General features: G+C 51.5%; 1 protein-coding gene, 1 non-coding gene and 2 pseudogenes across 2 annotated transcripts; all 4 read right to left on the bottom strand.

Annotated features, from left to right (window-relative positions):
- Window positions 1-6,804: 6,804 nt before the first annotated feature.
- Window positions 6,805-6,981, bottom strand: LOC114882426 (annotated as a pseudogene).
- Window positions 6,982-13,765: 6,784 nt separating this feature from the next.
- On the bottom strand, window positions 13,766-13,944 carry LOC114882580 (annotated as a pseudogene).
- A 3,803-nt stretch (window positions 13,945-17,747) lies between these two features.
- LOC123988055 (mucin-5AC-like) lies at window positions 17,748-19,721 on the bottom strand. Its single transcript, XM_046286791.1, has 3 exons — window positions 18,948-19,721; window positions 17,900-18,889; window positions 17,748-17,777 (listed from the first exon to the last, which is right to left on the bottom strand). The coding sequence occupies exons 1-3, from the start codon at window positions 19,719-19,721 to the stop codon at window positions 17,748-17,750; spliced, it is 1,794 nt and encodes a 597-aa protein (XP_046142747.1).
- Window positions 19,722-20,773: 1,052 nt separating this feature from the next.
- LOC114881606 lies at window positions 20,774-20,963 on the bottom strand. Its single transcript, XR_003790304.1, has one exon. It is a non-coding gene; the product is annotated as a U2 spliceosomal RNA (small nuclear RNA).
- Between the last annotated feature and the right edge of the window lie 6,851 nt (window positions 20,964-27,814).

Raw genomic sequence — 27,814 nt, 5'->3', positions numbered from 1 at the left:
GTTTCCTCAGGGACGAGTCCCTGAGGTGATACATTTTGCCAAGTTTTGGGCCTTAGCCCTTATATAATATTAAAAAAAAAAAATGTTGGTTTAATGCAACGGGGACATCCCCCGCTGCATGCGTCGCGAATCTTCAGTAACTCAAATCAACATTACAATAATAAAAAGAAGGGGCAGATGACCCTTGTAGTGGGTCTTCTTTGTATTCTCACGCGCCCAATGTTTGCGCTAAAAAGAAAATAGTATGTCTTAATATAGATATATATATGTGTATAATATGGAGTATAAATATATCAGTCATGCTGTATCAATGGGTATAAACAAAAATTAATATTAGTGTAGGTATGAGAAAAAGAAATGAATAGGACATTGATACAGTTAGAATTAGAGTAAGGAGCACCGACACATGTTTCATCAAAGGAAAGAAAAAGAGACAAAATAGATAATTTGGTCGGTGTTCCTCACGTTCGAGGAGATGAGGGTTCCCGGGCCTCGCCCTCTAGGTCCACGTTGTCTCTAATGTTATCAGTACTGGACACCGTGTACTGTCTGATACCCGAGACATGTTCGACGTACATGTCTCGGGACCACGCGATTGTTTCGGCTATCATTAATTTTCGCATCAAGGATGCGTATCGCGGTGAAATTCTTAATAGTTCCAGGAGGAACTCGTTCCCCGGATCCCAGGCGCCCAGGGCGCCCACAATGAAGGCATCTAAATACACTTTGTAGCCGCGCCCTTTCAGAGAATCAGCTAGTTGCTGGTATTTATTAATTTTCTCAAATCTTGCATCTACGATGGCCTGCATCGTATTTTCAAAGGGCACGGCTACATCGACCAGTACTATGGTCTTCGACGCTTCGTGCGTGACCACGATGTCCGGGCGAAGCGCCGAAGACTCTCCTGTCGCCCCGGGGACACGCCTGTTGATCCGGATCTCACCGGGAAGCCGGATCGCCTTACTCAACCTCAGGACGAGGTTGTCGTGCCGTCTCTGCCTGGCGGCAGAATGAGGACCGCAGTGGCAGAGCACATGAGGAAGGCTTTCCAGCGTGTATCCGCATCGCCTGCAGCGTTTATCCTCGCTCCCCCATCGACGGGCTCCGTTTAACGGGAGCACGTCGAGGCGGGCGCGATGGATAAACCTCCAATCAGCAAAGCGGATAAACGCGCCACCCCTCATGAAGCGATTGCTCGCCGCATGTTGGATGGTTGCCTGGAAAACCTTACCTTGGTCCGGCTTCCGAAGAAGCGAGGACACATAGTGCTCCGTCACTGCGGCCCTCATCCTGGTGATGACGTGTGCCTTGGCAAGAGGCGGCACGACTACCCGACGTCCGTTTCGGGATTCCATCACAATCGCGAGTTCAGCTCGATCATCGCACCACTCCCAGCGAAAACCGAGACGCGCTCCGGATCTCAGCGCGACGGACCGCACCCTCGACCAAAACGACGAACGACCAGTCGTTGGTCTTGACCAGTCCCCGGCCAAAGAGCCCGACAGGTACTGGGCAAGATCCCGATCGGTCGGAGCTCGGCGAAGCTTCTCGCTCGCGGCAGCTTCCAGCGTGAACCTCGCGATACGAGCCACTACCGTGTCCTTAGCATTCAGCAACCTGAATGCGTGGGCCACGGCAGTGACCTCAGCGAGGTCCGCTATCGGAGGGAGCCCACATCCTCCCAGTGACGGGGGAATGTGGACTACCTCCGGGCTAGCGCGCTGGGGCAAGTGGAGCCATAGCTTCACCGTCCGCTTGATAGCTTTGTCAAGCTCCGACAGGGTCATTCGCCGCATATTGGCTCCCCTCAGCAGGAAATCGAGACGCGGAACAATAAATGTCGCCAGCGCCTCGATCTTCTGCCAGGGGGCGAGGAGTGAACGGTCCAGCGCGCCCAGATCCTCTAACACGCCTCGGATCGTGGTGTAGGGCGTCTGATCAAGCTGAACCCCGGTTGGGATCCCTAGGTGTTGGTAAGACTCACCTTTTTCCAGAGCCGGAACGGGTTCCTCCTGGATACGGTACACGGTGTCCAGTACGTCGTCCCGGCCTCTGATATGAAGTGTTGCGCACTTTTTAGCATTGAAGGCGAGACCCAGGTTGGCTGCAATGTTCTCTATCTCTCTTAAAATCCTCCTCATCTCCTCTTCATTCTCCGCCAGCAGCGCGATGTCGTCCGCGTAGGCGAGCTCCACAATTCTTTCCCCCGCGATCTTGTATCCTATGGTGGAGTCCTCGGCTACGCGGATTACTGGCTCTAGTGCCAGATTGAACAGTATGGGGCTAAGGGGGCAGCCCTGTTTAACCCCTGATAGTATGGGGATCCTGTCTGTGTACCCCTCAGCGGTGCGGACCCTCGTCGCGCAGTCTGTATACATACTGGCGACGATATTTGTCATCACCCGCGGCACCCCGGCGTTGGTGAGCGACTCTAGGATAGTGGCGTGCGGGATCGATCCAAAAGCATTGGAAAGATCCAGCCACGCCACCACCAGTTCTCCCTTCTTCCTCCGAGCGTCGGCGATGCATTCCTGCAGCACGAAGTTGTGCTCGAGGCACCCCTCGTACGGCAGGAAGCCCTTCTGGCCTCGTGAGAGCCGTCGGTTTTGTACGGCCCAGTGAGTGAGGCGGTCGGCCATTACAGCGGCGAAGAGTTTCGGCACAGTATCGCCCATCGCGAGTGGTCTCCAGTTGGACAAGTCATCCCGGTCACCCTTCTTATAAATAAGAACGGTGTTTGACTCCTTCCAAACGCGCGGAATATGCTCCATCCTGAGACAGGCGTTGAATAACGCCGTTAGGAGCGTGGCGCCTGGGTCGACATCGCGCAAATCACCGTAGGTTACGCCGTCAGGACCCGGAGAAGATTTCTTCATCCGGTCCAGGCGGCGGCTCACCTCGGTGGCCGTACATGTCGACACCAGAGCGTCACTCCCCTGTGCTGTCTCGTAATGGATAGTCGGGAGGGGCCCCGCACGATCCCGGAGAGCATACATATCTGCGAAGTGTCGCTGGACTGCGTCCTTCGACACCTCACAGTGTGGAGAGGACCCTTTCAGGACCTCTCGCACCGCACGCTTCCGGTTCGCACGGAACAAGCGCTGAATGCGCGTCGCCTCCCGAACATATTCCTCGCGGTTGGCAGGAGTACCGGTCGTCGTCGAACTGTCCCTCGGACGGTGAGACTCGCCTTCCCTCCTCGCAGCTGGTCGTGGCCGGCCACCCCTCCCACTGGTGGCTGGATTTGCGGCCCGTTCGGTATCCACGGCCCGATGCTTAACGAAGAACTCCGCCACTTTCGCAGCGAAGTCCTCCAGCGCCTGAAGCGTCGTCACCGTTTCGGCTTCCTCAACGAGACCTGCCCTTTCGACACCTATCGCTGCCCTCGTGCTCCTACGGAGCCCTTCGGGTCGGTCGGTGTCGGGGGTCGGTTCGTCGAGTCGGCCGGCGTGTGGGACGGCATCAGGGAGCCGTGTGTCCCGACGCGGGTCGCGCCCTCTCCGGGATCCCCGGCGCTCAGGTGAAGTCGGGGACGTCACTCTCCCCCGCCGGTGCGTCGCGGGCGACTGTGGGGCCCGACCTCTGGGGGGTACTCTTCGTGTGGTTGTTTCGCGGGTACTTCTATTGTTAAAGTTGTTAATAGTGCCCCCTCGGCCCCTCCTGTTCTGCCCGTTGTCTGGCTGAAAACAGAGCCCCGGTTTGACCCGGGGCAGTTAGTCGCGCTGGGTGGTTACACTTAATCTAGGACAATCACAGAACATTGACTAGAATTATTGTTGTTAAAGTCGATAGGGCTAGTGGCCCTATCGACAGTCAGAGGTCTGCGACGAGGCCCCTGCTCCGCCCCCGTAGGGGTCCTTACCACGCGTGGCTCCCGGGCCACTTCCTCATCGAGTTGCTGTTGTTGTTGTTGCTGCCGTGGCTGCCGCGCCGGCGTCTTCGGTGACGGGGTCGTCAGATCTCCCTCCTCTTCTTGCCGCCCAGCCCTTCTCCTCCTGTTCCGCGGCGTGACGTCCCGCCAGTCCCTTACATCCTCTTCCTCTCCTGTCCTCGTTTCCTGCTCCTTCCTCTTCGTCTTTTCCGGCGCCGCAGTGACGCTGGCGACGCCTCGGCAATAGCTGGGAGAAGATTCCTTCTCCAGTGCGCCCTGTAATGGGGGACGGTATGGTGGTAGGTCCGTCCCCCCTCCTCGTCTCCTGTGTTGACCCGGGCGATAGAGTTTTTCGCCCGGGTGCTCCTTCTCGTACCAGGGCGCACCTCCGGTGTCGTTGGGGTGGCCCGTCGTTCACCGTCGCGGAGCCCGTGGATGGTGGTGGGCTTCTTCCTCTGCCTGGCTTGGTTCCTTGTCCTGGGGGGGGTCCGAGGGGGCTCCGTGGTTGCCCTGGCAGCCCGCGCCCTGGTCGTTGGCGCGGACTCCAGGAGCACCGTGTCCTGCTGGATCCTCTTCTTGAGCCCCCTCGGCGAGGTTCCCCCCCCGCTCCTTCTTGTTGCGACAGTGACGACGGCCACCGGTTTGCTATAGACCGAGGTCGTCGTCAGGGTCAGTGTCCCCGCCGTCGCGAAGGTGCACGTCGCCACCACTGGTCTAGTGGGGGGCGCTTGGGTGGTGGACGCGCCCCCGGCTTCCTCTTGCTTCGGCACGGGGCGGGAGGGAGGTTTGCCCGTGCCATTCTCCTGGTGGTCATTGTTGTGGTGGCGGTCGACGTGCCCCTGGTAACTTCTGCATACGTGACGGCGGGGGTCACTTTCCTTGTAGCGGTGATGGTCCGTTGGGGCGGGCCAGGTTGAGGAGGCTCCGTTGTGGCCCGGGTACTCCTTCTCTTCAACCCCGGGCTCTTCTCCTTCTCTATTTCCTTTAGAGGGGGGGTTAAGGTGGAGGTTACCCCCCCGCTTGGCCTCCTCATTGACGCTGGCCCGCCGCTAGTCCTTTTAGCAGCGCCGGTCCCCGCTGGTGGGGTGGTGTGATCCACGGTCGGCGGGGTGGCGGGACTCCCCGTGGATGGAGGTCGTCCATCGGCGGGGCTGGACGGCGTCCCGCTCTTCTTTGTCGCTGTCGATTTCACGGCCCAGCTCGTCAGTAAGTTTCTCCCCGTCACCGATGAGGTAATTACTGGCATCTTCTTCGGCGCGGTTCTGGTTTTGGCAGCCACGGTGGTCCGGGAGTTGGTTGAGGTAGTTTTAGCGGCGCGCGTCAGCGCGCCTCCACGCGTGGTGGTCCCTGCCGTTTCCAACGGGGACGGAGAGGGCCTCTGGGTCATCTCGGCTGGCGCCGCGTCGGGTTGGGGTCGCTTCTCGGCTGGTTCACCCTCAGCCAGGGGTGCACTGCCGCCGTCCTTATTGTTACTCCTGCTACTTGCGCTAATCGACGGCCGCGCCCCAGCGGCACGAGGCACTGCACTACCTTTATGTGAGTCTGCGTGGTGCTTCCTCACTTTCTTCAGTGCATAGACACTGTCGTCCGTGAAGGAACACACCCCGCAGACCCACTTCCTGTTTGCGCCGGGGTGGTGGATGCGCAAATGCTTCCCGAGGTCCTCGTGCCGCTGGTACACGGCCGACCGGATCCAATTCGACGGCACCCCTACGTTGCAGAAGGGGCAGGGGAATGTCTCGGGAAAGGGGAACGTAATTACAACATCATTTCCCCTGGCAGTGCAGCTCGGCTGAGGGCTCGTCGTAGGATTCATATTAAATAAATAAATAGTAAATAAAATAAAATGAATAAATAAGTATATAAAATAGAGTAGAATATATCAGTCGTTATCTGGTAAAAGAGAAACGCGTAGGGACTCCCCAGTCGGTGCTTAAAACTTAAATCTAGCAAGATAAATAAATAAAATAAAATAAAGGAAATGAAAATAGACAAAAAATAAAATAAAATAAAATCGAAGAAAAAAGGAAAAAAAAAAAAAAAAAACCCCCAAAAAAAAAACCCCCAAAAAAAGATAAAACGGGTATATATACCTGAGGTATATACGTCGCGAGGATAAAAGAAAAGGAATAAATAAACAAAAGTAAATAAAATCAAGATAATAAAATAAAACAAAATAAAATAAAATAAAACCTTAATCTAGTGACTAGATTAGATCGAAAGATAAAACAAAAACGAACGAACGAGGACGACCGTGCGAGTCGCTCTCCGCGATAATTTGCAAATTAAATCCGCAAATTACCGCACACAGGGGACTGAACTGTGAATATCGAGTTACACAAGTTGTAAAAGGACCCGTGTACCTCGATAATTAATCGGAAAAAGAATAATTAATCTACTGCAAATAGAAAAATTTCTAGCTAAATAGCTAGAATAATAGAATAAAGTCTACCCGTAACGGTCTAAATGTCTATATTTAGCCTATACGGGAGCACAAAAACTACAGCAAAAAGCGGATTTCGGCAAGTCGGTTAGTGGGACAAACAGCTGTTATCGGTTTAAACGACCAGCGTTCTCACGGATAACAGCTAAATATAAACCAAAACAAAGACAAACGCGAGCAAGGCCGCACCGGAATCGGATACGGCGCGAAAGGGTTTCGATGTATCGAAACAGTCCGCCTGGAGTCGACAGCGCTTTGCCTGCTCCAGGTGGCACCACTCTACAGTAACGCTACACTACGAAAAACCACCACCAGACTCCCAAGCTCCACTTACCGCGCAGTTCAGTCGCCGCTGTGCTGAGCGAGTCGCACCGCCGTTGGAAAAGCCAGAACGCGATCGCGGATAAAATAAAAATACAAAAAAGACTAGAGAAAAGAAAAGAGGAGTCAGAATATTTTGAAGAGAAATAAAGAGAATATGTTTAGATAGCAAGTGTGGGCCGCGTCCTGCGGTAATGCAATACAGGTGCGACCCGTGTCGGAGTCGGAGCAAGCTCCGAATTCCGACCCTTTTCAAAAATGAGATTAATATTCTGACTCCCCAATGGGGAGTGTATCAGATATTAAGCTGATAAGAACAGATAAAGCGCTTTTATTTTCAAAATATGTTTCCTCAGGGACAAGTCCCTGAGGTGATACATTTTCCAGGTTGTGGGCCTGGCCCCAAATATAGTATACAAAGAAAAAAAAAAATGTTGGTTTAATGCAACGGGGACATCTCCCGCTGCATGCGTCGCGAATCTTCAGTAAGTCAAATCAACATTACAATAATAAAAAGACGGGGCAGATGACCCTCGTAGTGGGTCTTCTTTGTATTCTCGCGCGCCCAATGTTTGCGCTAAAAGGAAAATAATATGTCTTAATGTAGATATATAGATGTGTATAATATGGAGTATAAATATATCAGTCATGCTGTATCAATGGATATAAACAATAATTAATATTAGTGTAGGTAAGAGAAAAAGAAATGAATAGGACATTGATACAGTTAGAATTAGAGTAAGGAGCACCGACACATGTTTCATCCAAGGAAAGAAAAAGAGACAAAATAGATAATTTGGTCGGTGTTCCTCACGTTCGAGGAGATGAGGGTTCCCGGGCCTCGCCCTCTAGGTCCACGTTGTCTCTAATATTATCAGTACTGGACACCGTGTACTGTCTGATACCCGAGACATGTTCGACGTACATGTCTCGGGACCACGCGATTGTTTCGGCTACCATTAATTTTCGCATCAGGGATGCATATCGCGGCGAAATTCGTAGCAGTTCCAGGAGGAACTCGTTCCCCGGATCCCAGGCGCCCAGGGCGCCCACAATAAATGCGTCCAAGTATACCTTGTAACCGCGCCCTTTCAGAGAATCTGCTAGATCTTTATATTTATTAATCTTCTCTATGCGCGCGTCTGCGATGGCCTGCATCGTGTTTTCGAAGGGCACGGTTACATCGACCAGCACTATCGTCTTCGACGCTTCGTGCGTGACTACAATGTCCGGGCGAAGCGCCGAAGACTCTCCTGTCGCCCCGGGAACACGCCTATTGACCCGGATCTCACCGGGGAGCCGGATCGCCTTACTCAGCCTCAGGACGAGGTTGTCGTGCCGTCTCTGCCTGGCGGCAGAATGAGGACCGCAGTGGCAGAGCACATGAGGAAGGCTTTCCAGCGTGTATCCGCACCGCCTGCAGCGTTTATCATCGTTCCCCCATCGACGGGCTCCGTTTAACGGGAGCACGTCGAGGCGGGCGCGATGAATAAACCTCCAATCAGCAAAGCGGATAAACGCGCCACCCCTCATGAAGCGATTGCTCGCCGCATGTTGGATGGTTGCCTGGAAAACCTTACCTTGGTCCGGCTTCCGAAGAAGCGAAGACACATAGTGCTCCGTCACTGCGGCCCTCATCCTGGTGATGACGTGTGCCTTGGCAAGAGGCGGCACGACTACCCGACGTCCGTTTCGGGATTCCATCACAATCGCGAGTTCAGCTCGATCATCGCACCACTCCCAGCGAAAACCGAGACGCGCTCCGGATCTCAGCGCGACAGACCGCACCCTCGACCAAAACGACGAACGACCAGTCGTTGGTCTTGACCAGTCCCCGGCCAAAGAGCCCGACAGGTACTGGGCAAGATCCCGATCGGTCGGAGCTCGGCGAAGCTTCTCGCTCGCGGCAGCTTCCAGCGTGAACCTCGCGATACGAGCCACTACCGTGTCCTTAGCATTCAGCAACCTGAATGCGTGGGCCACGGCAGTGACCTCAGCGAGGTCCGCTATCGGAGGGAGCCCACATCCTCCCAGTGACGGGGGAATGTGGACTACCTCCGGGCTAGCGCGCTGGGGCAAGTGGAGCCATAGCTTAACCGTCCGCTTGATAGCTTTGTCAAGCTCCGACAGGGTCATTCGCCGTATATTGGCTCCCCTCAGCAGGAAATCGAGACGCGGAACAATAAATGTCGCCAGCGCCTCGATCTTCTGCCAGGGGGCGAGAAGTGAACGGTCCAGCGCGCCCAGATCCTCTAACACGCCTCGGATCGTGGTGTAGGGCGTCTGATCAAGCTGAACCCCGGTTGGGATCCCTAGGTGTTGGTAAGACTCACCTTTTTCCAGAGCCGGAACGGGTTCCTCCTGGATACGGTACACGGTGTCCAGTACGTCGTCCCGGCCTCTAATGTGCAGCGTTGCGCACTTTTTAGCGTTGAAGGCGAGGCCCAAGCTGGCCGCAATGATCTCGATGTCACGCAGTAGCCTCCTCATCTCCTCTTCGCTCTCCGCCAGCAGCGCGATGTCGTCCGCGTAGGCGAGCTCCACAATCCTTTCTCCCGCGATATTGTAACCTGTAGTGGAGTCTTCGGCTACGCGGACGACCGGTTCTAATGCCAGATTGAACAGTATAGGGCTAAGGGGGCAGCCCTGCTTTACTCCCGATCTTATGGGGATTCTATCTGTGTACCCCTCAGCGGTACGGACCCTCGTCGCGCAGTCTGTATACATACTGGCGACGATATTTGTCATCACCCGCGGCACCCCGGCGTTGGTGAGCGACTCTAGGATAGTGGCGTGCGGGATCGATCCAAAAGCATTGGAAAGATCCAGCCACGCCACCACCAGTTCTCCCTTCTTCCTCCGAGCGTCGGCGATGCATTCCTGCAGCACGAAGTTGTGCTCGAGGCACCCCTCGTACGGCAGGAAGCCCTTCTGGCCTCGTGAGAGCCGTCGGTTTTGTACGGCCCAGTGAGTGAGGCGGTCGGCCATTACAGCGGCGAAGAGTTTCGGCACAGTATCACCCATCGCGAGTGGTCTCCAGTTGGACAAGTCATCCCGGTCACCCTTCTTATAAATAAGAACGGTGTTTGACTCCTTCCAAACGCGCGGAATATGCTCCATCCTGAGACAGGCGTTGAATAACGCCGTTAGGAGCGTGGCGCCTGGGTCGACATCGCGCAAATCACCGTAGGTTACGCCGTCGGGACCCGGAGAAGATTTCTTCATCCGGTCCAGGCGGCGGCTCACCTCGGTGGCCGTACATGTCGACACCAGAGCGTCACTCCCCTGTGCTGTCTCGTAATGGATAGTCGGGAGGGGCCCCGCACGATCCCGGAGAGCATACATATCTGCGAAGTGTCGCTGGACTGCGTCCTTCGACACCTCACAGTGTGGAGAGGACCCTTTCAGGACCTCTCGCACCGCACGCTTCCGGTTCGCACGGAACAAGCGCTGAATGCGCGTCGCCTCCCGAACATATTCCTCGCGGTTGGCAGGAGTACCGGTCGTCGTCGAACTGTCCCTCGGACGGTGAGACTCGCCTTCCCTCCTCGCAGCCGGTCGTGGCCGGCCACCCCTCCCACTGGTGGCTGGATTTGCGGCCCGTTCGGTATCCACGGCCCGATGCTTAACGAAGAACTCCGCCACTTTCGCAGCGAAGTCCTCCAGCGCCTGAAGCGTCGTCACCGTTTCGGCTTCCTCAACGAGACCTGCCCTTTCGACACCTATCGCTGCCCTCGTGCTCCTACGGAGCCCTTCGGGTCGGTCGGTGTCGGGGGTCGGTTCGTCGAGTCGGCCGGCGTGTGGGACGGCATCAGGGAGCCGTGTGTCCCGACGCGGGTCGCGCCCTCTCCGGGATCCCCGGCGCTCAGGTGAAGTCGGGGACGTCATCCTCCCCCGCCGGTGCGTCGCGGGCGACTGTGGGGCCCGACCTCTGGGGGGTACTCTTCGATCTATTGTTTCGCGGGATATTGTACTTGTATTGTTATTGGTGCCCCCTCGGCCCCTCCTGTTCTGCCCGTTGTTTGATCTAAAAACAGAGCCCCGGTTTGACCCGGGGCAATTAGTCGCGCTGCTAGCGGCATCACTTAGCCTAGGACAATCACAATTACATCGACTAGAATTATTATTCAAGTCGATAGGGCTAGTAGCCCTATCGACAGTCAGTGGCCTGCTCCGAGGCCCCTGCTCCGCCCCCTTAGGGGTCCTTACCACGGGTGGCTCCCGGACCAATTCCTCATCTTGTTGCTGTTGTTGTTGTTGTTGCTGCCGTGGCTGCCGCGCCTGCGTCTTCGGTGACGGGGTCGTCAGTATTCCCTCCTCTTGCTGCCGCCCAGCCCTTCTCCTCGTGATCCGCGGCGTGACGTCCCGCCAGTCCTCCTCGTCTTCAGCACTTGCTCCTCTTCTTCCTCCCCCTCCATTCTTCCTTTCCTCCACCGGCGCCGCTGGTACCGCTGGCGACGCCTCGGCTATAGCAGGGAGAAGATTTCTTCTCCCAATGCGCCCTGTGGTGGGGGACGGTAAGGTGTTAGGTCCGTCCCCCCTCGTCTTCCCTTGTGCCGACCCGGGCGATAGAGTTTTTGCCCGGGTACTCCTCCTTGTTGCAGGGCGCTCTTCTGGTGTCCTTGAGGTGGCCACGTCGCTCACCGTCGCGGAGCCCATGGGTGGTGGTGGGCTCCTCCTCTGCTTCGTTTGTTGTCTTGTTCTGGGGGGGGTCCGAGGGGGCTCTGTGGTTGCCCTGGCAGCCCGCGCCCTGGTCGTCGGCGCGGACTCCAGGAGCACCGTGTCCTCTTGAATCCTTTTCTTGATCCCCCTCGGTGAGGCTCCCCCCCCGCTCCTTCTTGTGGCGACGGTGACGACGGCCACCGGTTTGCTATATACCGAGGTCGTCGTTAGGGTCAGTGTCCCCGCCGTCGCGAAGGTGCACGTCGCCGTCACTAGCATGGTGGGGGGCACTTGGGTGGTGGATGTGCCCCCGGCTTCCTCTTGCTTCGACACGGGCGGGAGGGAGGTTGCCCGTGCCATCCTCCGGGTAGTCATCGTAGTGGTGGTGGTGGTCGACGTGCCCCTGGTGACCTCTGCATAGGTGACGGCGGGTGTCACCTTCCTGGTCATGTGGTGGTGTGGTTCGTCGGGCGGGCCAGGTTGAGGAGGCTCTGTTGTGGCCCGGGTACTCCTTCTCTTAGTCCCCGGGCTCTTCTCTTTTTCCTTTAGAGGGGGGGTTAAGGTGGAAGTTACCCCCCCGCTTGGCCTCCTCATTGACGCTGGCCCGCCGCTAGTCCTCTTTGCGGCGCCGGTCCCCGCTGGTGGGGTGGTGAGGTCCACAGTCGGCGGGGTGGCGGGACTCCCCGTGGATGGAGGTCGTCCATCGGCGGGGCTGGACGGCGTCCCGCTCTTTCTTGTCGCTGTCGCAGTTTTTATGGCCCAGCCCGTCAGTAGGTTTTTCCCCGTCACCGATGAAGTAATTACGGGTTTCTTCTTCGGCGCAGTCCTGGATTTGGCAGCCACGGTGGTCCGGGAGTTGGTTAGGGTAGATTTAGCGGCGCGCGTAAGCGCGCCTCCACCCGTGGTGGTCCCTGCCGCTTCCATCGGGGACGGAGAGGGCCTCTGCGTCAGCTCGGCTACAGCCGCGTCGGTGGGTCGCTCCTCGGCTGAATCACCCTCAGCCGGGGGTGCACTGCCGCCGTCATTGTTACTGTTACTTGCATTAATGGACGGCCGCGCCCCAGCGGCACGAGGCTCTGCACTACCTTTATGTGAGTCTGCGTGGTGCTTCCTCACTTTCTTCAGTGCGTAGACACTGTCGTCTGTGAAGGAACACACCCCGCAGACCCACTTTCTTTTTGCGCCAGGGTGGTGGATGCGCAAATGCTTCCCAAGGTCCTCGTGCCGCTGGTACACGGCCGACCGGATCCAATTCGACGGCACCCCTACGTTGCAGAAGGGGCAGGGGAATGTCTCGGGAAAGGGGAACGTAATTACAACATCATTTCCCCTGGCAGTGCAGCTCGGCTGAGGGCTCGTCATGGTACTCATATTAAATAAATAGTAAAAAAAGAAAAAAAATAAATAAGTATATAAATATAAAATGAATCCGTAGAATAAATAAAATAATATAGTAAAACAGTCAGCACTGATACGAAATGTAGGTACTCCCCAGTCAATAGTTAAAACTTAAGGCTATAGAAATAAATAAATAAAATGAAATAGAATAGAATAAAGAAAAATAAAAATAAAATAAAATAAAATCAATGAATAAACGGGTATATATACCTGAGGTATATATGTCGCGAGGATAGAAGAAAAGAAAATAAATAAACAAAAGTAAATAAAGTCAAAATAATAAAATAAAATAAATAAAATAAAGTAAAACCTTAATCTAGTGACTAGATTAGATCGAAAGATAAAACAAAAACGAACGAACGGAAAGACGACCGTGCGAGTCGCTCTCCGCGATAATTTGCAAATTAAATCCGCAAATTACCGCACACAGGGGACTGAGCTGTGAATATCGAGTTACACAAGTTGTAAAAGGACCCGTGTACCTCGATAATTTATCGGAAAAAGAATAATTAATCTACTGCAAATCGAAAAATTTCTAGCTAAATAGCTAGAATAATAGAATAAAGTCTACCCGTAACGGTCTAAATGTCTATATTTAGCCTATACGGGAGCACAAAAACTACAGCAAAAAGCGGATTTCGGCAAGTCGGTTAGTGGGACAAACAGCTGTTATCGGTTTAAACGACCAGCGTTCTCACGGATAACAGCTAAATATAAACCAAAACAAAGACAAACGCGAGCAAGGCCGCACCGGAATCGGATACGGCGCGAAAGGGTTTCGATGTATCGAAACAGTCCGCCTGGAGTCGACAGCGCTTTGCCTGCTCCAGGTGGCACCACTCTACAGTAACGCTACACTACGAAAAACCACCACCAGACTCCCAAGCTCCACTTACCGCGCAGTTCAGTCGCCGCTGTGCTGAGCGAGTCGCACCGCCGTTGGAAAAGCCAATACACGAACGCGATCGCGGATAAAATAAAAATACAAAAAAGACTAGAGATAGAATAGAGAAGAGGAGTCAGAATATTTTAGAAATAAAGAGAAAAGAGCAATGTATGTTTCTAAATAGCCAATGTGGGCCGCGTCCTGCGGTAATGCAATACAGGTGCGACCCGTGTCGGAGTCGGAGCAAGCTCCGAATTCCGACCCTTTTCAAAAATGAGATTAATATTCTGACTCCCCAATGGGGAGTGTATCAGATATTAAGCTGATAAGAACAGATAAAACTTGCTTTATTGAACAATTGATGTTTCCCCAGAGGCTTGCCTCTGGGGGGATACATTTTGCCAAATTTTGGGCTTAGCCCTTTATAGAATATTTAAAAAATATGATGATGCAGTGGGAGGGATTCCCACTGCATATGTCCCGCATACAATAGTGTTATTATGGCTCATTTGTGTAGGAGAAAGAAGGGGCTAATAGCCCTGGCAGTCGTGCTTCTTTTAACGCGCTAGATTGAAATCAGTCTTGACAAAAAAGAATACTAAAAATATGGGCATATACTTGTATAATGGTATAGCCATGTAACTATATGAGTTAAGAGAAGCAGAAAACAAAAAAAAAGAGAGAATCGATAATAAAAAGAATAGGAAAATAGATGTATAGATAGATATATATATAGGCATAGACTTCAGTACACTTGACAGGAACACCGCAATGGAATTTCGTTAACTAAGAAAAGAGAAATGAAGATAGAAAGGGGAAGAAAAAAAGAATAGCCAGATAAATAATAATGAATAAAGAAATTAAGTATAGCATATAAAGGAGAAATCCATGCCTATATCGGTGTTCCTGTCAGTCGAGGAGATGAGGACTCCTGGGCCTCGCCTCCCAGGTCTTCTGTCGCATTATTTCTATTGTTTTCAGTACCGGACACCGTGTACTGTCTAATGCCCGAGACATGTTCGACGTATATGTCTCGGGACCACGCGATTGTTTCAGCGATCATTAATTTTCGCATCAGGGATGCGTATCGCGGCGATATTCTAAGTAGTTCCAGGAGGAACTCGTTCCCCGGATCCCAGGCGCCCAGGGCGCCCACAATGAAGGCATCTAGATATACTTTGTAGCCGCGCCCTTTCAGAGAATCAGCTAGTTGCTGGTACTTGTTAATTTTCTCAAATCTTGCGTCTACGATGGCCTGCATCGTATTTTCAAAGGGCACGGCTACATCGACCAGTACTATGGTCTTCGACGCTTCGTGCGTGACCACGATGTCCGGGCGAAGCGCCGAAGACTCTCCTGTCGCCCCGGGAACACGCCTGTTGATCCGGATCTCACCGGGAAGCCGGATCGCCTTACTCAACCTCAGAACGAGGTTGTCGTGCCGTCTCTGCCTGGCGGCAGAATGAGGACCGCAGTGGCAGAGCACATGAGGAAGGCTTTCCAGCGTGTATCCGCATCGCCTGCAGCGTTTATCCTCGCTCCCCCATCGACGGGCTCCGTTTAACGGGAGCACGTCGAGGCGGGCGCGATGGATAAACCTCCAATCAGCAAAGCGGATAAACGCGCCACCCCTCATGAAGCGATTGCTCGCCGCATGTTGGGTGGTTGCCTGGAAAACCTTACCTTGGTCCGGCTTCCGAAGAAGCGAGGACACATAGTGCTCCGTCACTGCGGCCCTCATCCTGGTGATGACGTGTGCCTTGGCAAGAGGCGGCACGACTACCCGACGTCCGTTTCGGGATTCCATAACAATCGCGAGTTCAGCTCGATCATCGCACCACTCCCAGCGAAAACCGAGACGCGCTCCGGATCTCAGCGCGACAGACCGCACCCTCGACCAAAACGACGAACGACCAGTCGTTGGTCTTGACCAGTCCCCGGCCAAAGAGCCCGACAGGTACTGGGCAAGATCCCGATCGGTCGGAGCTCGGCGAAGCTTCTCGCTCGCGGCAGCTTCCAGCGTGAACCTCGCGATACGAGCCACTACCGTGTCCTTAGCATTCAGCAACCTGAATGCGTGGGCCACGGCAGTGACCTCAGCGAGGTCCGCTATCGGAGGGAGCCCACATCCTCCCAGTGACGGGGGAATGTGGACTACCTCCGGGCTAGCGCGCTGGGGCAAGTGGAGCCATAGCTTAACCGTCCGCTTGATAGCTTTGTCAAGCTCCGACAGGGTCATTCGCCGTATATTGGCTCCCCTCAGCAGGAAATCGAGACGCGGAACAATAAATGTCGCCAGCGCCTCGATCTTCTGCCAGGGGGCGAGGAGTGAACGGTCCAGCGCGCCCAGATCCTCTAACACGCCTCGGATCGTGGTGTAGGGCGTCTGATCAAGCTGAACCCCGGTTGGGATCCCTAGGTGTTGGTAAGACTCACCTTTTTCCAGAGCCGGAACGGGCTCCTCCTGGATACGGTACACGGTGTCCAGTACGTCGTCCCGGCCTCTGATATGTAATGTTGCGCACTTTTTGGCATTGAAGGCGAGACCCAGGTTGGCTGCAATGCTTTCGATTTCTTGTAGTAACCGCTTCATCTCCTCTTCGCATTCCGCCAGCAGCGCGATGTCGTCCGCGTAGGCGAGCTCCACAATTCTTTCCCCCGCGATCTTGTATCCTATGGTGGAGTCCTCGGCTACGCGGATTACTGGCTCTAGTGCCAGATTGAACAGTATGGGGCTGAGGGGGCAGCCCTGTTTGACCCCTGATAGTATGGGGATTCTATCTGTGTACCCCTCAGCGGTGCGGACCCTCGTCGCGCAGTCTGTATACATACTGGCGACGATATTTGTCATCACCCGCGGCACCCCGGCGTTGGTGAGCGACTCTAGGATAGTGGCGTGCGGGATCGATCCAAAAGCATTGGAAAGATCCAGCCACGCCACCACCAGTTCTCCCTTCTTCCTCCGAGCGTCGGCGATGCATTCCTGCAGCACGAAGTTGTGCTCGAGGCACCCCTCGTACGGCAGGAAGCCCTTCTGGCCTCGTGAGAGCCGTCGGTTTTGTACGGCCCAGTGAGTGAGGCGGTCGGCCATTACAGCGGCGAAGAGTTTCGGCACAGTATCGCCCATCGCGAGTGGTCTCCAGTTGGACAAGTCATCCCGGTCACCCTTCTTATAAATAAGAACGGTGTTTGACTCCTTCCAAACGCGCGGAATATGCTCCATCCTGAGACAGGCGTTGAATAACGCCGTTAGGAGCGTGGCGCCTGGGTCGACATCGCGCAAATCACCGTAGGTTACGCCGTCGGGACCCGGAGAAGATTTCTTCATCCGGTCCAGGCGGCGACTCACCTCGGTGGCCGTACATGTCGACACCAGAGCGTCACTCCCCTGTGCTGTCTCGTAATGGATAGTCGGGAGGGGCCCCGCACGATCCCGGAGAGCATACATATCTGCGAAGTGTCGCTGGACTGCGTCCTTCGACACCTCACAGTGTGGAGAGGACCCTTTCAGGACCTCTCGCACCGCACGCTTCCGGTTCGCACGGAACAAGCGCTGAATGCGCGTCGCCTCCCGAACATATTCCTCACGGTTGGCAGGAGTACCGGTCGTCGTCGAACTGTCCCTCGGACGGTGAGACTCGCCTTCCCTCCTCGCACCCGGTCGTGGCCGGCCACCCCTCCCACTGGTGGCTGGATTTGCGGCCCGTTCGGTATCCACGGCCCGATGCTTAACGAAGAACTCCGCCACTTTCGCAGCGAAGTCCTCCAGCGCCTGAAGCGTCGTCACCGTTTCGGCTTCCTCAACCAGACCTGCCCTTTCGACACCTATCGCTGCCCTCGTGCTCCTCCGGAGCCCTTCGGGTCGGTCGGTGTCGGGGGTCGGTTCGTCGAGTCGGCCGGCGTGTGGGACGGCATCAGGGAGCCGTGTGTCCCGACGCGGGTCGCGCCCTCTCCGGGATCCCCGGCGCTCAGGTGAAGTCGGGGACGTCATCCTCCCCCGCCGGTGCGTCGCGGGCGACTGTGGGGCCCGACCTCTGGGGGGTACTTTTCGTGTAGTTGTTTCGCGGGTACTTCTATTGTTAAAGTTGTTAATAGTGCCCCCTCGGCCCCTCCTGTTCTGCCCGTTGTCCTGGCTGAAAACAGAGCCCCGGTTTGACCCGGGGCAGTTAGTCGCGCTGCTGGTGGTTACACTTAATCTAGGACAATCACAAGAACATTGACTAGAATTATTGTTGTTAAAGTCGATAGGGCTAGTGGCCCTATCGACAGTCAGAGGTCTGCGACGAGGCCCCTGCTCCGCCCCCGTAGGGGTCCTTACCACGCGTGGCTCCCGGGCCACTTCCTCATCGAGTTGCTGTTGTTGTTGTTGCTGCCGTGGCTGCCGCGCCGGCGTCTTCGGTGACGGGGTCGTCAGATCTCCCTCCTCTTCTTGCCGCCCAGCCCTTCTCCTCCTGTTCCGCGGCGTGACGTCCCGCCAGTCCCTTACATCCTCTTCCTCTCCTGTCCTCGTTTCCTGCTCCTTCCTCTTCGTCTTTTCCGGCGCCGCAGTGACCGCTGGCGACGCCTCGGCAATAGCTGGGAGAAGATTCCTTCTCCAGGTGCGCCCTGTAATGGGGGACGGTATGGTGGTAGGTCCGTCCCCCCTCCTCGTCTCCTGTGTTGACCCGGGCGATAGAGTTTTCGCCCGGGTGCTCCTTCTCGTACCAGGGCGCACCTCCGGTGTCGTTGGGGTGGCCGCGTCGTTCACCGTCGCGGAGCCCGTGGATGGTGGTGGGCTCTTCCTCTGCCTGGCTTGCTGCCTTGTCCTGGGGGGGGTCCGAGGGGGCTCCGTGGTTGCCCTGGCAGCCCGCGCCCTGGTCGTCGGCGCGGACTCCAGGAGCACCGTATCTTCCTGGATCCTCTTCTTGATCCCCCTCGGCGAGGTTCCGCCCCCGCTCCTTCTTGTGGCGACGGTGACGACGGCCACCGGTTTGCTATAGACCGAGGTCGTCGTCAGGGTCAGTGTCCCCGCCGTCGCGAAGGTGCACGTCGCCACCACTGGTCTGATGGGGGGCGCTTGGGCTGTGGATGCGCCCCTGACTCCTTCTTCCCTTGACACGGGCGGGAGGGAGGTAGCCCGTGTCATCCTCCTGGTCGTCATGGTGGTTGTGGTGGTCGACGTGCCCCTCGTCACTTCCGCATACGTGACGGCGGGTGTCACCTTCCTGGACGTGGTGGCGGTTCGTTGGGGCGGGCCAGGTTGAGGAGGCTCCGTTGTGGCCCGGGTACTCCTTCTCTTCAGCCCCGGGCTCTTCTCCTTCTCTTTTACCTTTAGTGGGGGGGTTAAGGTGGAGGTTACCCCCCCCGCTTGGCCTCCTCATTGACACTGGCCCGCCGCTAATCCTCTTAGCGGCGCCGGTCCCCGCTGGTGGGGTGGTATGATCCACGGTCGGCGGGGTGGCGGGACTCCCCGTGGATGGAGGTCGTCCATCGGCGGGGCTGGACGGCGTCCCGCTCTTCTTTGTCGCTGTCACAGTCTTTATGGCCCAGCCCGTCAATAAGTTTCTCCCCGTCACCGATGAAGTTATGGTGGGTTTCTTCTTCGGCGCAGTCCTGGATTTGGCAGCCACGGTGGTCCGGGAGTTGGTTTGGGTAGTTTTAGCGGCGCGCGTAAGCGCGCCTCCACCCGTGGTGGTCCCTGCCGTTTCCATCGGGGACGGAGAGGGCCTCTGGGTCGTCTCGGCTGGCGCCGCGTCTGCTGAGGGTCGCTTCTCGGCTGGTTCACCCTCAGCCGGGGGTGCACTGCCGCCGTCATTATTGCTTCTTATTGCGCTGATCGACGGCCGCGCCCCAGCGGCACGAGGCACTGCACTACCTTTATGTGAGTCTGCGTGGTGCTTCCTCACTTTCTTCAGTGCATAGACACTGTCGTCCGTGAAGGAACACACCCCGCAGACCCACTTCCTGTTTGCGCCAGGGTGGTGGATGCGCAAATGTTTCCCGAGGTCCTCGTGCCGCTGGTACACGGCCGACCGAATCCAATTCGACGGCACCCCTACGTTGCAGAAGGGGCAGGGGAATGTCTCGGGAAAGGGAAATGTTATTACGACGTCATTTCCCCTGGCAGTGCAGCTCGGCTGAGGGCTCGTCGTATTACTCATGTTAAAATAAAAATAAAAAATAAATAAATAAATAAATAAAATAGAATAGTCGATAAGATAAAATAATAAATACTGATATAGAGTGTAGGTACTCCCCAGTCAATGCTTAAAACTTAAAACTAAAAAGATAAATAAAGTAAAATAAAATGAAGGAAATAAAATAAAATAAAACAAAATCAAGAAAATAAACGGGTAATATAACCTATGGTATATATGTCGCGGAAATAAAAAGAAAGGAAATAAATAAAAGTAGAATAAATAAATCAAAATAATAAAGTGAAATAAAATAAAAACCTTAATCTAGTGACTAGATTAGAGATCAGGAAATAAAAGAAAAAACAAAACGAACGAAACGAGGACGACCGTGCGAGTCGCTCTCCGCGATAATTTGCAAATTAAATCCGCAAATTACCGCACACAGGGGACTGAACTTGGAATATCGAGTTACACAAGTTGTAAAAGGACCCGTGTACCTCGATAATTTATCGGAAAAAAGCTAATTAAACTAATGCAGATAGAGAAATTTCTAGCTAAATAGCTAGAATAATAGAATAAAGTCTACCCGTAACGGTCTAAATGTCTATATTTAGCCTATACGGGAGCACAAAAACTACAGCAAAAAGCGGATTTCGGCAAGTCGGTTAGTGGGACAAACAGCTGTTATCGGTTTAAACGACCAGCGTTCTCACGGATAACAGCTAACTACTGAATCAAAACAAAGACAAACGCGAGCAAGGCCGCACCGGAATCGGATACGGCGCGAAAGGGTTTCGATGTATCGAAACAGTCCGCCTGGAGTCGACAGCGCTTTGCCTGCTCCAGGTGGCACCACTCTACAGTAACGCTACACTACGAAAAACCACCACCAGACTCCCAAGCTCCACTTACCGCGCAGTTCAGTCGCCGCTGTGCTGAGCGAGTCGCACCGCCGTTGGAAAAGCCAGAACGCGATCGCGGATAAAATAAAAATACAAAAAAGACTAGAGATAGAATAGAAAAGAGGAGTCAGAATATTTTAGAAATAAAGAGAAAAGAGAATATGTTTAGAGTAGTATATGTGGGCCGCGTCCTGCGGTAATGCAATACAGGTGCGACCCGTGTCGGAGTCGGAGCAAGCTCCGAATTCCGACCCTTTTCAAAAATGAGATTAATATTCTGACTCCCCAATGGGGAGTGTATCAGATATTAAGCTGATAAGAACAGATACTACACTTTGATCTTAGCCATAGGCCGAGAAGCGATTGTTGGGCCGTATCCCTAACCCTGGCGTAGCATGGTAGGATTGTGTCCTAGCATGTTCACCTTTGTCTTAGCATGTTAACTTTTGTCGTAGCATGTTGCGTTGTGTGTTCTGGCATGGTGGGTTTTGTGTCTTAACATGGTGAGTTTTGTATCCGGGCATGATAGGACATATAATCTGCCATGCTAGGACACGTAGCCCGACATGCTGGGACACACACCCTGACATGTTTGTGTATACCTCTTACTTGCTAGGAATACCCCTATCATGCTGGGAGTTGCACCGGTCATGATGGGAGTGTCCTTATCATGCTAGGAATATCCCTATGATGCTGGGAGATACCCCTATCGTGCTGGGATATCCCCCTAGCATGGTCGGACATCCACCCTAGCACGCTGGGACACCCCTCCCCTTTTTTTGCGAGGGGGTGGAAAAGGCTTTATGCACACCGGGCAGGAGGGTGCAGGCCCGGTAGTATGGGACTCCTAATACCCACTAAAAACCACCCGCCTCGTACTTACCGAATGTCTGCGAGGTGGGTCCGCTAGGAAGCCGGAACTGCGTATGGCATTACGTCGGCCTCCTGGTTTTTGGTCCCCTGTATCCCCTTACCTGCATATATTGTCTCCTAACCTTACCATTCGCTGTAACTTATTCCTTTTCCGTAGTCGCTATTTAAACCCTCATACCGTATCGTGTTACTTTAATACCTTCATCCAGAAAGTACTGTTTCTTTTTCTGGTATTATTTACACGAGCAAACCCAAGTTCTGCATTATCTTCCTTCTCTCCCTTCCTTAGAGTGCTTTTCAGTATACAGGGTAGCCATTTCCAAGGCTATTACCCTCTCCGTTTTTGTTAAGTGTCTATTACTTCCACTTTTGAATGTAAACGCGTGTCTGATCCCCCCTATGCAGAGGGAATGCGGATGTCCCATCCGCTATGCACGCACCAGTCCTCTAGGTTATTACTTTTACTTTGTATTCTATATATAATTTCTTGTAATAAAACAGAAATTACTATCGTTCATAATCCATTTAATAAATGAATTCATTCAATATATACAATTAGCCATAGCTATACTATTCTTATACTATTTCCCTCTCGCCTCATCGTTATTTGCCCCTTACATTACCCCTACAGTTTCCGCCTTTCTGTATCTAGTATCCTGTCTCTTATATTAGCCATGGTTAACCCTCTATGTATATTCGTAATTCTGTCTAGTCTGTGTATCTCTTGCTACTGCCACTTATTCCTCTATATACTATACATATGTATCATGACCCCACTTTTTGTGAGGGGTTTACCATCTATGTCGTGTTGTTTCGTGTTCAACTTGTGAGTTTCGTTTTTAACGCATAATACCTTATGCCTGTCGTATTTCCTATAGACGTAACTCTTTATATATCGATATTTTTAACTTAAGTTAAATATAAACGCCTTCCTTTTTCTAAACTTACTGGTGTTTAGTATCGGAGTAAGAGAGACCCGGCGATCCCTAAATCCAACCGTCGCGCCGTGTTTACGTTGACTCGTGCGCACTGTTTCCAGCATGCGAACACCGGAAACTCTTTCTCTCGGCATTCTGGACAGATCGAGAGACACCGCGACGCCGTTAATTCTAATGGAATTAGCTAAGCCGCTTATTGGGTATTGTTGACGATCGGAACAAGTGGTGAAAGCTAATTAGCTCATGACGTCACGATATCCGTAACAGCTTAGCCGAATCCTGGAGATCGCTGAGCTCTCACGGATCATTACCTACCCAACCGTGTTACTGTTCACCCGCGCAGTAAATCGAAGTTACCGAAGTACCCGAGTACCAAAGACCGCGTCCTTAAACCGTCGCTTTATCAGCGTTTTATCGAGTCGGTATTTCGTGCCCTGTTCGGTTTCGTCTTTCTAGTACTGTGTATGTTAACCGTTCGTGTGCGTATCGTGTGTGATCGTGATTGCTGGTGTGTGGTGTGCGTCCCGGTGTGCTCATGTACAATAAACGTTCCAAAAACGAAAACTGTGGTACAGTCGCTCTCGTACCTTACATTCATTTCCCGTCTATTGAACAACTGGACTATATTTAGTTGTGCATAGTGGCCAGTGATTTTTGGCGTCCATTTTCATTTTTTCTATGGAATTATATCGATCCTCGTTGTAAGGTTATGTTAGGGTATCTACTATTCTTATGTCTGGTTTATTGTTTTGCAGGATATATGGTTCGTTTCCTGCACAGCCGATCCCCCCTCCCGTAGACGAGGAGCTTTATGAATCTCTACTTGTTTACTTGTTCGCGAAGTTTTCACATGATCTTTCTCGGTAAGTTAGACTACTCATACTTAATCCCCCTTTACTTACACCCCGTTTTCTATTTATGAGTTTTAGCTGCTGCCAGATGTGATTAACTAATCGCTTTAAATAACTGAATAAATAAATAAATAAATAAATGAATGAATGAATGAATGAATGAATGAATGAAGTCCTCTTGCAAGGACTTTACTGGACAGCTAATTCCTACGATTTTCACACGACAGCTATTGCCTAACGCGAACACGGGCTCCCCGTCACGTACCTCATGATTTTTCGACGAAGAGTGATTTGCCTCAGTCAAGCGATCGTATCTCAGGGTTCGACACGCGATCATGGGCCCAAAGTGGGGATATCATTTGGCAAATCAGGGTACGGGTCGGGGGGGAAATCTCGTGCGTATTGGGTTAGTTGGTCGTTCTTCCTAGTTTCTCATCCTTTCTTGACCTTTCTTGCTGCCTTCGTCTACCGTTGTCTATTTCATTCTACCCCTCTAACGCTATGCGAATTCCATGCGTCGCAATTCTAAAGCGTCTGGAATATTCGAAATCTATTACGACTTGATTTTATTCGAATTTACTAATCTAAGAGGCTCTTATAAATGATATTTTCGGTATCGAAGAAGGTCTAGCTTTCTTAATAGATGTTTACCTTGCTATATTGAACAACTAGTAAATGAATAATATTAAATTATTCCGTTCTTATTTGCGTTTCAGCGGTTTACGAAAAGGCAATGGATGTTTGTAATTATTATCAAATCGCGGATGTATGCAAATATGTTGCTGCATTTAATTGACATTAGTTCCGCGTACATCAATTTTTAACGATTTATGTATATTCGAAATGTTCTTCGTTTAACGTTTAGCTGTAGTTCGTTGACGATGTTTATTGTCTTGGTCGACGTTTGCCTCGAACGTTCTCAAACGTCGGTCGACAAATTTCAAACTACAGTGTGTTACGTCGGATGGTTGATTAGCCAAGTCTTGTGCCGGACGAGTGGTAACCCGGTCAGCGGTGCTCGGCTGATAAGAATTTAAACTCGCAGGCAGAGATGGGTCTTTGCTGCGTGGAGGAGCTAGGTGGATTGTCAGGTAAGGCGAAGGGCGTTAAAGAACGACACGTGGGTTTAATATTAAAATAACTAAGTATATTCTAAGTCAAATCTATGCTAATAAGTACAAGCTTCGTTATATAGTCTATTAATATAAAATCTTAAACGCGAGTGGTACGGCGCCCTGCCCGGTGAACGCGCTTTCCGGTTATGTGACGCTTGTAACCTGTGGAGGTGCGTTTCTAGGCCGCAGCGTCTCCACAGGGGAATGGTTTAAGGAAAGATAGATTGAACTGGCGAGCAGTGTGTCCAGCTTCTGCCTGCTCAACCGGAGGTGAGAAAGGTGTAGTTTAGTATGCCGTTTACTCCAAGGCCGGGTCGCTAAGATTGGCTGATTTAGGATTCTCGCGTTGAGTCCCCTTGGAGCGAGCGTTGGTTAACGTCTGCTACAACCTCTGAAGTTGAAGTCGATGAGGGCGGTATATATATCTATACTACGCTAAGTTGGTTGTGAGAAAGTACTGGTGGAGTGGCCACCAAGCGGTGACTTCGGTACTACCGCCGCTGTTGGAGCGATCGGCGTGGTGCGCTGGTTGGCTGCGGAGTGCTGTGGTTCCTATGGTGGCCGCCAGAGGCGGTGGCGTCGCTGTGGCGGTGGCGGGAAGTCGTGTTGTCTCAGTCACGTTACGCACGCTGCACGCGGACCTCACAAGTGGTTGTCACGCAAACCTTCGCATTCCATAGTCATTCAAACAGTTTCATTCCGTTTCATACTAATTGCTTTCGTTCTTAATTGCATTCATTCCTTGTGGAAAGGTCGGCTGACGCATGCCTTGTAGGTAGGAGAGATATCTCGCTAGCAAGGTAGAACAAGAATTTTCTTTGTACGGCGCGGTTAGCTGGGAAATTTCCAAGTGCGTCGCACTGCTTAACCACGCGGCGGAGGATGTTTATGATACCTCTCCCTTAACAGTTTTGACTTTCTATGTTTCCGAACTACGCAGTTTCGGCTAGGCAATCATCCCAAGGAAAGGTTAACTTGTATTATTTGAAAGAGCTACATATAGCCTCCTTTATGTGCCTCGTCTGGGATTATTTCCAAGTGCTACGCACTGGCGAGGTACACAGACTCGGCATATTAACGATTGAACTATTAAAACTAATAAGAGAAAAGAAAAAGAAGAATTATTATTTTAATCTCGAACCCCTTCCTTTGTGCTCCTCGTGTGGAATACTTTCAAGTGCAGCGCACTCAGCGAGGAGACACAAGTTAGGGGGAGCGCGAACAGGATAACGAAAATGAGAAAATCAAAATGCCCTTCCTTGCGCCTCCCGTAGGGGAATACCTTACAAGTGCGGCGCACCGGACGGGAAACGCAATGTCGGGCTATGAAAAATTAACCCGGGCGTAACAATATACTGATTCCTTCGTAGAGATCAATGGACATTTAAAAAAATATCATCACTATATCTGCATTTGATATGTAATATCTTTAATAACAATATCATTATTACTGTATCTACATTAGATATAATGTAATATACTGATTCCTTCCTAAAGATCAATGTTCATTTAACAACATTAACATTATTACTCTATCTGCGTTATATAATAAATATACATTTAATAACAATATCATTATAACTATATCTACATTAGATATGATGTAATATACCTATCCCTTCCCACAGATCAATGTAGATTTAATAACAACATCGTTGATACTATATCTACATCGGATATAATGTAATATGTTGATCCCTTCCCACAGATCAATGTACATATAATAACAGTATCCTTATTACTATATCTACATTAAATATAATGTAATATACCGATCCCTTCACACAGATCAATGTACATATAATAACAGTATCGTTATTACTGTATCTACATTAGATATGTAATATACATTTAATAACAATATCATTACTACTATACCTACATCAGATGTAATTTAATATACTGATTTAATCCCACAGAACTATATACATTTAATAACAATATTATTATTACTATACCGACAAGAGGTACAGTAATGCTTCGAAATAAGCAAGTGGCTCAGGACCGAACAGTTGCTTATTTCGAAGCAGGTATGCTATTCGGCTTGACTTTGTTCTCGAAACGGGACGATAGAGACCGCGAGAAACGAGTGAGAGATCCGAGGTAGCGGCAAATCATAAAGTGATCGGCCGAGCAGCGATGTTATTTTTTGGACAAGGATAGAATATAGCATGCCCTCTCATTCTCGCACTATGCTTTATTTCGAAGCAAATATACCAGACTGAGAAAGCATTATATATATTCTATCCTTCTTCTACTAACCGATGTCACTGCTCAGTCGAGCGTGAAATTTATTACCCTAAACATCGGCTTCGCGCTTTCATGGACCTCTCACTCATTTCTCGTACCTCTCACTTTGCGGGCGACTTCAAACAAAGAAGAGGGGATAGTGAGTTGCTTATTTCGAAGCAGAGACCACTTGCTTATTTCGAAGCATTACTGTATAATGTAATATACTGATCCCTCCCCACAGATCAATGTACATTTGATAACAACATCGTTGATAATATAACTACATTGGATATAATGTAATATACTGATTTGTTCCCACCAATGTTCATTTAATAGTGTACGCGTCTCACCGAGAAATTACCAACGAAATGATCGCGTCTCTCCGTCGGTAAAAGTCTCAGCGCTAGTTCGAATTATCGAAGCCTAATCACGCACCAGGTCGATAAGCGATACTCGCGCCGCGATTTCGACTCTGGATCGCTCCGAATAATTTCCGTTAATCGTGCGAAAGCCATCACCAAGTAAACACCTCAACCGATACCTTTGTAAATTAAACCGATCTTATTCTTAACTAAAGAATCTCATGTCCGTGTTCCGAGCAATCGACACCGCTTTACCGCTGGAAAGTGATTTCTACATTGTGTAGTGGACGAAACAATTAAAGAATTGACGCGCTTGTTAAGTGACTTTATTTAAATACACGACTTTAACAATTACGCTTGATTGATTGATTCCGCCTCGACGTCCAAGTCCTTGCCTAGTCGTGAACCACTGCCTAGTGTGATTCAAATCGGGAAAGTGCATTTCACTCTTTCCAAGCCGTTACAAATAGCAATATCATTATTACTATATCTACAATAGATAAAATATAATATACTGATCCCTTCCCACAGATCAATATACATTTGATAATAACATCGTTGATACTATATCTACATTGGATATAATGTAATATACTAATCCCTTACCTCAGATCAATGTACATATAATAACAGTATCGTTATTACTATATCTACATTAGATATAATGTAATATACTGCTTTGTTCCCACACACCAATGTTCATTTAATAACAATATCTGTTCCGGATTTAGAGCGCCATAATTTAGAATATAATTTCATTAGTGCTCGACAACACCATCGGCTCGGCGTTGTCGTCGGTCGATCGGTTTATAAAAACACCGACGCCGCGACAAACGTCCTACTC

This window comes from Osmia bicornis, chromosome 1, assembly GCF_907164935.1.
Source record: "Osmia bicornis bicornis chromosome 1, iOsmBic2.1, whole genome shotgun sequence".
Lineage (NCBI taxonomy): Eukaryota > Metazoa > Arthropoda > Insecta > Hymenoptera > Megachilidae > Osmia > Osmia bicornis.
The sequence above is the reverse complement of the archived record's forward strand: the minus strand, read 5'-3'. Positions and strand labels throughout refer to the sequence as shown.

Bases quoted from the DNA above. Each gene is read 5' to 3' on its own strand.
- LOC123988055 (XM_046286791.1), bottom strand. From the start codon at position 19,721: ATGAGTAATACGACGAGCCCTCAGCCGAGCTGCACTGCCAGGGGAAAT. The intron at 18,890-18,947 runs GTGTCAATGAGG...CCCCCACTAAAG, and splicing joins AGAGGATTAGCGGCGGGCCA to GTAAAAGAGAAGGAGAAGAG. The intron at 17,778-17,899 runs GTAAGGACCCCT...TGATTGTCCTAG, and splicing joins TGGCCCGGGAGCCACGCGTG to ATTAAGTGTAACCACCAGCA.